At 34.5% G+C, this 13,515-nt stretch overlaps 1 protein-coding gene across 1 annotated transcript in view; it reads left to right on the top strand.

Moving 5' to 3' along the window:
- The window catches only part of arap2 (ArfGAP with RhoGAP domain, ankyrin repeat and PH domain 2), a 107,375-nt gene extending 96,465 nt beyond the window's left edge, over positions 1 to 10,910 (top strand). The window contains exons 29-33 of the mRNA XM_081359734.1: positions 202 to 284; positions 4,158 to 4,193; positions 4,439 to 4,502; positions 7,670 to 7,792; positions 8,062 to 10,910. Of these exons, the coding sequence (XP_081215860.1) occupies positions 202 to 284; positions 4,158 to 4,193; positions 4,439 to 4,502; positions 7,670 to 7,792; positions 8,062 to 8,400 (645 nt within the window). The 3' untranslated portion in view covers positions 8,401 to 10,910. The remainder of the gene's footprint in view (positions 1 to 201; positions 285 to 4,157; positions 4,194 to 4,438; positions 4,503 to 7,669; positions 7,793 to 8,061) is intronic.
- The last annotated feature ends 2,605 nt before the right edge of the window (positions 10,911 to 13,515 follow it).

Genomic DNA, 13,515 nt, shown 5'->3' with positions numbered 1-13,515 from the left:
TTACTATAGGGTTAGGGTTGAGGGTTAGTTGCCTGTAATTATGCATAATTTACTATTACTATGGTAAGTACATGTAACATATGTAACAAGGACTCTGTAAAATAAAGTGTTACCATTATTACATACATAATATGTGTAGATACAGCATTATTTAAAATTAAAGCACTGTTGATTTTGAAACATGTGCCATTGTTTCCACAGAGTACCAAGCCAGAAAGAGAGGCTTCATTAAAGTCAGTTAAATGTTACTTAGGGCTACGAAGGAAGTTGAAACCAACAAGCAGGTAAATGGTCTCAAGTATTTATCTATTGCTATACAGTACCACACAAAAAAGCAGTTATTCTCTTTTTACATTTAGCAAAAATGTTACCTAATTGCATTTTGCTCAAGTTCATTAGCAAACTGGTGTCTTTTGTAACAATTTTTCCAAACCCACTTTATAATCCTTAATTTAATCCACGCAGAGCCCACAAACTATTTTACGAAACAAGTTATTCAAAATTAGTGCTGGCACATTGAAAGAGGAGACATTAATATTCCTAAATGTGTAATTAAGATCGATTCATAAATGTTCTGACATTAACTCTAGGTTCATGTTTAAATGAGCTCCTAGTTCACTCTTTATCTTTTGTGCCAAACACGCAGAGCAGCTTGGTCTAGTGCCAAATGCCCCCCTCAGAAACAAGACTATCACAGTCAATCCGAAAGCAGATTTATATCTCACAATTACAAAATTCATTAAACGTAATTTAGCAAATACACTGTACTGTGTTTTTCTCTCTCCTACTGGGAAAATTGTTAACTGTGGATTTGTTTCATTTCAGTAATGTTGCATTTTTGTAATTTATGGCTGTTGTGTAATTTATGGGTGCGCTGAAGTCTTTGTTGCTAATGATCCTTTATTCATAATTTTCCTTGTGAATGTATCCACGGCATGATTTTCACAATAGCATTTTACCCCAAATGACTTCCAATCTGTTCTCGCATGTTATTTGTTACATTGAGGTATTGGTATGCAAACTATTTAGCTTTTTTAAGTCTGAGGTTGTTTCTTCAGCTATAGCACTTTTGTTCCTGTGGACTTTTAAAAAATAAAGTCTCTTAGGCCTTGTCCACACTAAGGGGCCGTTCACACAGAACTTGTCTTTGCATCTAACACTGAGAGACACAGCACTCAGGAATGGTTTAAAGCACAGCGCACAACGCGAGGGTCTCGAGATGCGCTTTTGATACGCGACGCAATAACGGAAATAACAGGAATAGATAACTACAGCAGAATATACAACGTGTTCTGTGTGAACGGCCCTTTGTTTTAAGTGCCTTTCGTCCACACTGAAACGTTTTTTTTTTCCTCGACAAAGATGAAGCCGTTTGAAAATGTTCTCACTAGTGGATACATTTTAAAACTGTTTTCGCGTTGTAGTGTGGACTGTGAAAATGTTTATGAAACCGATGACGTTTAGTCGTGACGCATATTGTACCCATAGATCTCTATGGTTATACCGGCATTGTTGTGCCTGCTATGTACTTTCATAGTGTTGCTAAACAGAAATTTTCAACATGAATCTTCATATTACATTCCTGCAAAGACGACAGAAAATGTACTCGTAATTGCAGTCCTGCGGCAAAGCGTGATGACAGTTGTGTTTTAGATCATATGATTTTGAGTGTGACTTGGACACAACAGTGAGTGGTGGGATATTTCGCTAATAAAATGACGCCAAAAGGATAGCGTAAGAACTTTATTATGTCTGGTCTCTCTGAATCATCTTGTGAGATTTTATTACATTTTACGCATGCATAGTAAGGTGATTTAAGCATTTCAAGTGTTTCAGTGTGGATGGGCAGGGTTTGCAAAATTTCTAAATCGCTTGTAGCTTTTCGGGCAGGCACTCTTCAGATTTTGGTAGCCCGAAATAAAAAGACAATTTGTAATGTAGAAAATTGGTTAGGCAAAACTTCAATACAAATATGCATCTGGTTCTAACTGAACTGAAATTTGTGTGACCAGTATGGAACATGAATCATTCTGAATCGGAGATATCAACTGAACTGCGCAGCTCCGTTGTTTTAAAGTCTGACAACGTTAAAAGTGTTAATTTTCCGATGGAATAATTCACATATTGAAGTGTAGCAATAAATAATAATAATAACAATACCAGACTTTTTTGAGGCAAGTAAATAGTGCTGTAATTATTTTATGCTGTTTATATAGCAGAATATATGATGGTCAAGTCATCTTTATTAATGTAGCGCTTGTTACCATACAGATTTGTTTGTTTCAAAGCAGCTTTACAGTGAGAGCGTGTTAGCACTTGGATTCAAACATTCTGACACGCAAAGTAAATCACAAAACAAAATGCACACAAACGGGTCCCTGCTTGATAAAGAATGTAACCGCTGATGAACATATTCGGTTTTGATGAGAAAAAATATATATATACAAGTGCAGATTATCTATGCATTTATTCACGTTAAAATTCTCGGCACTAACAATATTAGTAGATTTTATTAAAAGACTAATTAAACCCAATGTAGCGTTACTATTGAAATTGATTTCTAGACATCGTAATGTTATTTTTTTTCCTAAAATTGTTATTGTACATATATCTGATTTAGCATTGTATTAGCAACCTCCAGCCCGACTGGAAAACACAATAGCCCCGGGATGTTGGGCTGGTGATTTTGCGAGCCCTGAGCAACTTTTGGAAAACTCTAGTTTTGAAACGAAAATGCCGTTTTCAAATGTATCCATATTAATGTAGAAGTAGCCTTAAAACACATCTTCACACAACAGTGGACACACATGCATCACAGGAACCATCATTAACATTCCTACCACAGTGTCTCATGCAGGTAAAAAACCCCAAGATAACATGGGCATTAATTACGGATTTCGTTCCCAGAAATTCCTAATTCGTGGTAAAGAATTTGTCACCACTATTTAGCTAAATTAAAAGGAGGGAACAAATTAATACAACATGGCCGCAATTTAACCAAAACAAATGAATAATATGTGACCATGAATTAAAAACTTGTGGGAACGAATAATTAATCCAACATGGCCACGATTTACATAAACCAAGGGAATTAATTAATCAAAGGTTGACACGATTTAACTAAAATAAATTAACATGTGGCCACAAATTAAGTTGTGGGAGCGAAATCTTAATTTGTTTTGTTCATACATTGAATTTTTTGTACTCTATACGCACAATTGGGTAATATTTTGTTTTACACTTATGTTACAATTACTGTACAGCTTGATTGGAAACCAAATAACGTGATATGCACATTTTTTTTTTTTTTTTTTTCTCTTTATTTTCTTGACAAATCTCATGTTTCATACTATATCTCAAGCAAGCTCTTCGGAGACACTGTTGTCTCATTGGTACACAGGCACACTTTTTTTCAACTTTTGATGAAACTTTAATAGAAGCAGAAGTGTTTATTGATGTGGAAATTACGTGAAAACAGAAGACAAGAGTAATAATTTATATAAATAATTTGCACATAATAAATATTGATATGGTTTGGTTATTTCATTCTTTCTTGAGATAATTAGTTTTAAATGTATGTTTATAATGGGTTATAATGAGTAAACTAATAAAATCAATACATATAAGAAATTTGAAAAGTAGCAAAAAGAAAAAAAAAGTTTAAATGTTTTTATTTATTTATTATTATTCAAAAAGCACCAGGGACAAAGTGGCAGAAGTTGAAGAAACACATTATGTGTGGAAACAAATAACACAAAAGTTTTTTTGTTTTTTTTTGTTCCACAATCTAAAATGCTGTGTGTGAGGTCAGAAAAGATTTTGAACCATTTAGACCATGAACCATGAATTAAATAAATGAACGAGAAGTAGGTCAGCCAAAACGTTACATCCATAAGAGAGTAAAGTATTAACAGGGCATGTGGCATTGATATAAATCTCTTACACAAGCAAAATAGGTCATCGTTTCTATTATGCTTGTCTGCTGGCTGCGAAAGTTAAGCTGAATTTAATGGTATCTTAGCACTTTAGAGGTTCTCGAGAGGTCAGACTGTGGCACCATCAGGAAAAATCTGAATATAGTTGATGTGGAGAACCTGAATGAAATGCTGTGAAACTAATGCGAAGCTTTTTGTTGTTTTCTGACAAATTTTCAACAGTTGGGGATTTACTGTTTATACTGAAAAGCAGCAGTGGTAAGTGCAATTAACTCTGTTCCTAATTGCACATTCAATCACACGCTTCAGCACTGTTTTTAAGAAAAAAAACATTTAGCTGGAACTGGATAATACCTCCCTTTTTTTAATATACCAGCCTGAAACGTACTAAGGTTTTGTACAGCTTAGCAATTGAAGTACAGAACTGCATGACTGAATTTCAAATAGGACACTTAAGTGCTTCAGTGTTCTGACTGCATGCATTTTCATCCTCCCTGAAAAAGGTATTTCTGCTGTAAAGGGAATGATTCTCAGCAGGACTGGGTCACCTCCATTATCAGAGTGAAGGTGAGCTTTCTTCGTTCTAAGTGCTGATAATGTGCAGTTAACATTGTTCAAAAATGGGCATGTTAAGAGGTTTTCTAATGCAACTTTTAGATGTACTATTCCACATCTGGAAATGCTTCATTTTAGCAACCCAATGTGAGGCATTTCTTCCTTCATAAAGTACCATGATATTACCTTTCCTTTTTATTCTTTTTTTGGACTTATAATGTATTCTGCAAAGCACCTTGGAGTACCATAAATACCGTGGTACATGAATATGGTATACATGGTATTAGCATCTGGTGCCATCACTGCACACCCTAGTGAAAATGATAATGTTAATAAAATAAAAGTATCTCTCTTAAAGAGAGAACACTGTGTGCACTTTGTAATAATGTCAAATTAAAAGTTTTATTTTAAAGTACATTTTAAGTCTTTGTTTTAATAATCTTTTTGTTGTGCTTTAAACAGTCCACTTATTTTTATGTGAAACATTATAAAGCAAATGTGGAATATATTATTATAATTTAAACTGTAATGTGATATTCAATATTAAATTCAAAGATAATATATTTTTATATGAACAAAATTGCAACTTCATCCTTACAAATGTGTGATGACAAATATATCTGAATACAAATCAGACATGTTTCAGTATAAATTGCAATAAGGTCTATTTAGGTTTCCATTAATGCCTGTCAATACATTTGGCAGTAAAACCATATTTCAGAAACAATATAAGTAATTATGAATATACAGATGTACACAAGTGGGTCAAAGAACACTATAAAATTCAGCTAATTGTGTTTAATATAAATTTAAACTTTAATACATTTTCATAGAATTGCAATTAACATGCAGTTAAAACCGAAAACGTGTCCGGGAACATTACATTATTTTGCACTTAAAAGTAATGTGTAATATTTCCATAATAAGTACTTTTTTTTTTTTATAATGCAGCATTTCCTTTTTCCAGAGAAAGTTATAAGAAAACTAGCCTTAAGAATTGAGAGAATGTTTTCAAGGTTATCCTCCACGAGTATAAATCACATTATCCGGAAAGGTCTTTTAGCTGAAATAAGGTCGTGCAGACTGCCACAATAACACTGGTTCCAGCAGACTCTTCTTTAGACAAGCTGGGCACTAGTACACGCTGAGGGCCTGACTCAGCTGATTCGGTATTAATAACTTAAACCAAAGGCAAGAGATGGCAGAGGAGTAGATGATTTAGCCATTGTTTAGATCTCTCCTCCAATCCGCTAACCCTCTCAGATTTTCCCTGCTCTTCTCTTCGGTCCTAATGCCTCATCCTTATCTACTTCCTACAGGTTCACTATTTTTATTGTTGAGGTTTATTCTTGCTTTTGTGGTTTTGAACTGATACGAGGGAGAAAAATAAAGCACTTCAGTTCTTAAATTTTTTTTCCCTATTCCGGGCAGGTGGGGCGCAGAGAGGTTTTCTCGAGTTCCCCCCCCCCCCCCAGGCGGTAGAGTAAACGAGGATTTGAGGGCATGTACCATAATTCACTGTACATATTGTTGTGTCTCATTATTACTTGTGCTAAAAGTGGTCGTGGAGTCCATGCAGGTAGATTAATTGAGACTCCGTGCTCTGAGACTCTTGTAACCTCTCGCTGCTTCCATTTCACCCAGCGTTCTGCTTGGCATGGTTTCCATAGAAACTGGAAAGCTGTGCTGGGTAGGTAAAGGAACAGGCAGATGAGACCTTCTGCTGCTAAAACGAGGATGTAGACGTGAAGAACAACTCAAAGGCCATAAAGTCACAGTGGAAAGTATGAGCTGTCTTAGCGAGTGTTCAGCTCAGTCCAGAATGTTCCGGAACATTTGTGTTCCTACATCATTAAGGTCAGAAAGTTAGTGTTAGTTAGAGCTGCTTGAGAATATATGGAAGTTTTTTGTCTCTGTCTTGCCTGAGACTTAAAGCTTAATAGTAAGGTATACGTTTTCTGTCTGAAACCTTTTTTTACCCCAAGTTCCCACTGTCATGGAAAATATCGAAATATCAGGCAAAATTCGGATTTATAGGCCTAGAAATGTCATGCAAATGAATAAAACTTGGAAGGCAGTACTATAATGATTTTCCTCATACATTGTTGAATCTGTTTGACTAAATAGTTTCACTCTAATGTCACTAATATTTTCATACTAAATTATCTATTTGCATACTTGCACACTGTGATTGGCTTTTCGTTGCAGTGATACTAATTCTCAGCTGACAACTTTTTTTTTTTAATAAAAACTGAAATATTATTGCAATTTAAAGTAACTGTTTTCTATGTTAATATTTTATAAAAATGTAATTTAGTCCTGTGATGGAAAAGCTGAATTTCCAGCATCATTTCTCCAGTCTTCAGTGTCACATGATCCTTCAGAAATCATTCTAATATGCTGATTTTATGCTCAAGAAACATTTCTTATTATTATAACAGTTATTATATATAACAGTGGTGCTGCTATATATTTTTGTGGAAACAGTGATTCAAAAAAATATTTCAGGATTCTTGGATAAATAGAATGTTCAAAAGAACAGCATTTATTTAAAATTGACATCTTTTATAACATTATAAATGTCTTTACTGTCATTTTTGATCACTGTAATGCATCCCAACTGATTAAATGTAATCAAAGGAAAAAAATGATATATATATATTATTTTTTAAATTTTTTTTAATTCATATTTATTACGCTACACTTTGTGTTATATTACCTCGGCAGTGGATTGCAAAAATGAATTAACACTGCTGCGTGAGTGTTTCTAATACACCGGCTGGGAGTGATGGCAGATTTCTCATCATTCTCTGTTCTGACTGCTGTAATCATTCTCTCGATATTTTGTTACTTTTTTGGAAAGTCTTGGAAACACTTTCATGGATTTTTTTTTTTTTTTTTTTTTGCTAGTGGAGCAAATTGGAAAACAAAAATTATATTTGCTGTTGACTCCCATTCACCACTATATAAGTTTACCCAACTTATGATGACTTCCGCTTCTGAGAAGCCCGGAAATGTGAAATTTCCATTGGCTTTCTGTTCCCTTTTGCTCAAACTGTAGAGCATGGTGCTAGCATTGAGCCAAAATCATGGGTTCAATTCCTGCATAAACTAATAAAATGTAATCTTTGAATTCAATATTGATTTGGATGAAAGCATAAATGTAAATGTACTTGCAGCATGAAGGTGACTTATGGCCTAAAGACCTAAAGCAGAGTGCATCATTACCTTATAACCTGAGCAGAGGGAGAACATCCACTTACAGCCCTGCACAGACCAGCACAGCCAAACACCAGAGAGAGGTCAGCATTAATCCTGCTCTACACTCACATAAATGTCATGAATGCTTAACAAACCTTTTCATTTAAAGTTGCTTAATGCATTGTTTGCTTCAGTGAACATTTCTAAAGGCCAGCACAGTTAGCAGTAATCAGACCTGATCTCCATCTTTGTTGACAGTTAAACCTTATCCATATCGTCTTGTTCCCAAAACGGTTGTTCAAGTCTATTCCCTGCATACAAAACATATACTGTAACCACGAATATTCATGTGCTTTCTGCTCTTCTGCAGGATAAAGGAAAGTCAGTCGTCACTACAAGTATAGAAGGTTCAAATACACAAAACCAAATGACCACAGATGAGGGCAACCAACCAGACTCGAGGCATAAATTGACAAGCTGTAAGGGAACTCCATGTGTCTCCAGGCATGAAATGGTGATTGATGACACACTCCAGTCTCAGCGAAGAGCATCAATTCAACAAGACGCCAGCGCTCTCACCCAGCTATCACAGAGGAAAGCCTCGTTGCCCTCGTTGCCCAGCAGAGCCGTGCAGTTGCCTCAAAACCTCATTAATGAATTAAGTACTGTTCTCAACAAAACAGGACGTTCTCTGAACAAAGACGATTAAGAGAGACAGAAAGACAGGAGTCTTGTCCATTGCACTTTCCTTGTGCATGAGAAAAATAAAACAGCAGAGTAACATCTCAGTAAGGAAGTTGGACTCTTTGGATCGAGTATTTAACATAATGAGACGGAAGAGTAAGTACAGTGAATGTTTAGAGTGACGAGAAGTGGTAGGTGAAACATTGGATGTAAAGACTTTTTTTTTTTGTGCACAACTACAACTGCTCTCTATAAGTCACGTTAAGTAATATTCCTTTAATTCAGAACAATGTAATTCAGTATTATTGGACTTTTTTGATTGCTTTAGGCTTTGCAATGAAACATGCATTTCCCCTTTTCATTTTCACATCTGTTTTTATTCTAGCTAAGGTTGAAAAATACACTACTAGACAATGATGCTCCAATATCATCTAAAACCTCCATCGCTGCATCCAAAATTGAATACTTCCATAATTTATAGTATGCAAAAAACAGAATGCCAACAGAGTAGTATGTCTCAGTACCTAGTATTAGAAAAACCATAGGTGAAAAGTACCGGCATGACCTGTTACTTCCACCAAGATTCTGAAGTGCACATTCGATGGACGCTTTACTATCCCATGAGGCCACGGGAGAGGATTTATGAATGGCAGTGAAGTGACTCATCTGACACTGGTAGGTCACATGACAGTAACAACATGGCAAATTTCATTCATCCAAACTATATAGAACACTTCTTTTTTTTTTTTTTACATTCGCAAAGTTCAAATTCAAATGTATTACCTTGTTGAGATGTGAGGAATGGTAACTTTTTGAAAAAAAGGTTCAATTTATTAGCATTAATTTAAGTAGGCATGGCATGAAAATATACCCTTTTGATTGATTCATCAAGGCATATATTTATTTTCTTTTGACCTCGTTCTTGAACTCGATATTCTGGTAATATTACAGTCTTCTCTCTTGTAAAGTAAGCCCAGACCTCCCACAGCTCAAAATCCAAACAATCGATGGATCGAACCAAGCCCCTGTCATGCATTTTGTTCTTTGTCGATGATGTGCATCACAATACGGAAGAAAAGATCTATCACTACTTCTGTTATATTGCACTTTTATTGTTAATTTGTACATATTTTAACAAATTTTTACCATTAATTCATTATTATCAAACATTAAATAACAATGAACAATTGTATGTTTATAAATCTACACTAATCTAGATTAATAAACGATAGGACATGGTACCTAATGCATTTAATTTTAAGTAATTTTAGTTCAGTTCAACCAGTTTTAGTTCAATTTTGATAATTTCAGTACTCGTGCTTCAAGATCTACCAAGCTTGTTTCGTTTTTTTTTTGTCTCAAGAGAATTCTGTGTCCTTTCATAGTTGGATACAAAAATAGCCCTGCTGTTTTCCTACATTCACATTCCTGTTTCCACGCTAGTCGAGGTTCCAGACAATGATGCTTCAATTACATTGATCTGTTTAGAACTTATCAAACCTCCATGTAATGAAAGTGGTTGTGTAGAAGTGAGCTGAATTAGTCATTACAATCTCGCCACATGTTTTTTCAAGAGAAACTTGTGCCCATTTATAGTTGGATACAAAAACCACCCACCATTCCAAACCCTCCAAAGTTGTTGAATAATGCATAAAAGTATGAGAGCATGCACATTGAATATTGTCACCCAGTTTGATATTAAATATTTATAGTTGACATTTTATGTAGATTATGAATCACTTAACAGTCGCCTGAATCTTGTTTTTAAAATGGTAATAATGCACTCTGCCTGTCGTCAAAACATGGAATATGCAATAGTCTGTGTGACATGTAAATAAACATAGTTAAAGTTAAAAGGTTCATACACTACCATTCAAAAGTTTATGGTTGGTAAGATTATTTAATGTTTTTGAAAGAAGTCTCGTATGCTCACCAAAGCTGCATTTACTGTATTTTACCAGAATTACTCAGTGTCACATGATCCTTCAGAAATCATTATAATATGCTGATTTGCTGCTCTAGAAACCCTTTTTATTATTAATGATGAAAACAGTTGTGCTGATTAATAATTTTGTTGAAACTATGATTGTTTTTTTTTCTTTTGGATTCTTTAATGAATTGAAAGTTCAAGAGAACAGCATTTATTTGAAATAGAAAACTTTTGTAACATTCTAAAAGTAAATTTTTTTTTTTATACATTTATTGCATCCTTGATAAATAAAATAAATTCTTAGCCCAAATTTTTGAATGGTAGTGCGTTTACTGTTTGTATACTGTAGATATGTTGGGTCAACAGTGTTGAATTGCTTGTTTGCAGTCATTTTACAAATGCTCTCTCAACTTCTGTATAAATATACTGCAGAATCGCCCTTGGTTTATTGTCTGTTCGTAAGAGAATGCTGCTGACATTTCGATTTGAGTGTTTTTTATTACTTCTAAGGTGTTAATCAGGTTGTATTCCATGTGTTGTATTGTCTCTGCCTGTAAGTAACACACCTGCGCCGTCTCCCTCATTAAAGTTTTAATGCTTGAATTAATTAGCGTCTTTATAAATGACGACTGTCAGATGCTGACACCTTGAGCAACGCCACATGTTACGGTTTTGATTGAAACATGTAGCTTCTGTGCTATTGTCACTCAAAGCGTGTGTGTGTGTGTTTGTTCACACCTGTTTTTGCGGTGCTTCCCTCCTAAGCATTACTGCTACGCCCGTGCTGTCGCTTTTCTCTCATCTGAAGGTCACCATATGGCAGGAGTTTTGGGAATGAAGAACCTCAAATAATTGAAATATTATGCGTGACTTTGACACACAAAGGAAGGGCGCTGTGTAGTGGGGAAATCCAGGCGTTTTGAATGAATTAGTTGGGCTGCATCTGTTTCCTGGCAATTATATTGGCTACTGTTTTCTGAAAGTTTTATTAAAAGTTTTGTATTGCTCATTTTGACTGTGCACATTAAAAGCCCTGTATGTTTAGTAGCAAATGTTTACCTACACACTCGCCCTACTGACTTCCTTGGACTGGCCAAACTACAATAATATTCACGGCCAGGAAAAAGCTCCCAAATAACCTCCCCAAAATCCATTTAAAAAAGAGATTAAGCTAATATGACACAAACATTTGCTCATAAAAGATGCAGCATGTCCCTATAGTCTGCTATTTCTCTGAGGCTTTTGTTTTATCAGTACAAAGTCTATTCACTGTTAAGACTGAAAAGCAAGCATTCACCAAGCTTTCAGATTTCATCACTAATGCATAACCTTCCCCTCATGCTATTAGTCAGTAAACACTGAGCAGTCCAGGGAGATTACAACAGTCAATAAAGCAAGTTAGGTTTTTAATTTCCGCAACAAAATAGGAAAGGTGGGACAGTGAGACACCGCAGGCACCGAGTGGCTCTTGTGGGACAATTAATGTTAAACTATTCAAATGATGGACTTAAGAGCTTAATTAAATAAAAGAGAGTGTGCTTTTTGTAGCAAGTGTTAAATAACTGGCGAGGCATTACATTGTCGCTTTTTCCTGACCTCTTATTTCTGTGTTTCTGCAGTGCATTAATGAACTACTCATTTAAAACCTAATTGATTTTTTTTTTTTGTATACTGAATCAAAAGTCTATTTCTGATTCAGAGTATTCAAAATATATAAAGGTAACTGCGACTTTATATCTCACAATTGTGACATAATTTCTTATAATTATGACGCAATAGCAATAATCTCCCATAGCAACTTTATATCTCACATTGTGACTATATCTCAAAAGCACTATTTATTTATTTATTTATTTGCCTATTTATTGTTTTCAATTGTTACTCATTAGAGTATTAGTAGACTATTAGGTTAGGGTTAGGTGGCTCAGATTAGTAGTTGACATGTAGTTGCAAAGTTACTTATAGTCAGAAAAATGTCTGTAACTTGGGAAAGTATCAAAAAGCATCATAAAGTGTTAGCAGATATTAAGCAGACAGTTGCAAAGTTAGTAGAATATAAAATGTATGCTGGTTTTCACAAAAATATTGAGCATCCCAGAAATCATAATCATATTTTCAAATAATTTGTATTCAAATGGCACTGAAAAAAATGAGTTTTGCTGCTTGTTCAAATTGCTTAGTTAAAATAAGCTTAAGCAACACAATTGCTATACATTTTGTCCTAACTTAATTTGATTGCGTTCAATCTGCTTAAATATATGTCAAATTTAAGTTGACTTAATCCATTTGTGTTGGATTAAATGCATGATTTGTGTTGCATTAACTGAAACTGGGCGGTACATGTTAGTTCCCAGCATGCTTTGTATATGGTTGAATTAAGTGAGAATTAATGTTAAAATGAAGTGTTATTTTATATTTTTTTGAGAAAAGGGGAAGACTTGATAGTGTGTAATTGTGTTAAATGTTCAATTACATTGGAATTATTAAAACCATTTACATTACAGTGGGTTACCATTGTGAAGAAGAGAGCATTTTGTTAGGCTGTGGACTGATTCAGTTACTTTCAACTGCTTTGGCTGAAGGAGCATGTAAATCGTAGCATTTAAGATGCTAATTTGTGCTACTGCTAGCAAATAGCTAGCAATAATCTATCAATTCAATTGTGTGTCACTAAAATAAATGAAAATTTAATGGATGAATGAATATATGCATATGAATACCTGAAACATGTCAGGGAGGCTTTAAAATTTCACTTTGAGACTACTTAAATGGGTCGCTTAAAATGACTTAATTCCATGATGTTGAAGTGATATGAACAAATTATGTTTGTTTAACGTAAACCGGTTATGCGGAAATAAAAAAAGTTGACATAAAAAAGTTAATTAAAGCCAACATATCATAGAATCAGCATGAAACAATAACATATATTCAATTAAAAAGTATGAGGATTGTTCTTGAGCATCAAATCAGCATCTTTTCGAATGATTTCTGAAGGATCATGTGAGACTGCATGGAGTAATGATGCTGAAACTTCAGACATCACAAGAATAAATAGCATTTTTAAATATATTAACATTGAAATCAGTTACTTTAAATTGCAATAATATTTCACTATTTTTGATCAAATAAATGCAGCCTTGATTATTAACGACCCCAAACTTTTAAACGGTAGTGTATATCTCAGTTCTGACTTTGATCTCACAATGCGAT

This window comes from Scardinius erythrophthalmus (genome assembly GCF_964197995.2).
Source record: "Scardinius erythrophthalmus genome assembly, chromosome: 2".
NCBI classification, from domain to species: Eukaryota; Metazoa; Chordata; class Actinopteri; order Cypriniformes; family Leuciscidae; genus Scardinius; species Scardinius erythrophthalmus.
Note: the sequence above shows the minus strand (reverse complement) of the source record. Positions and strands in the feature narration are given on the sequence as shown.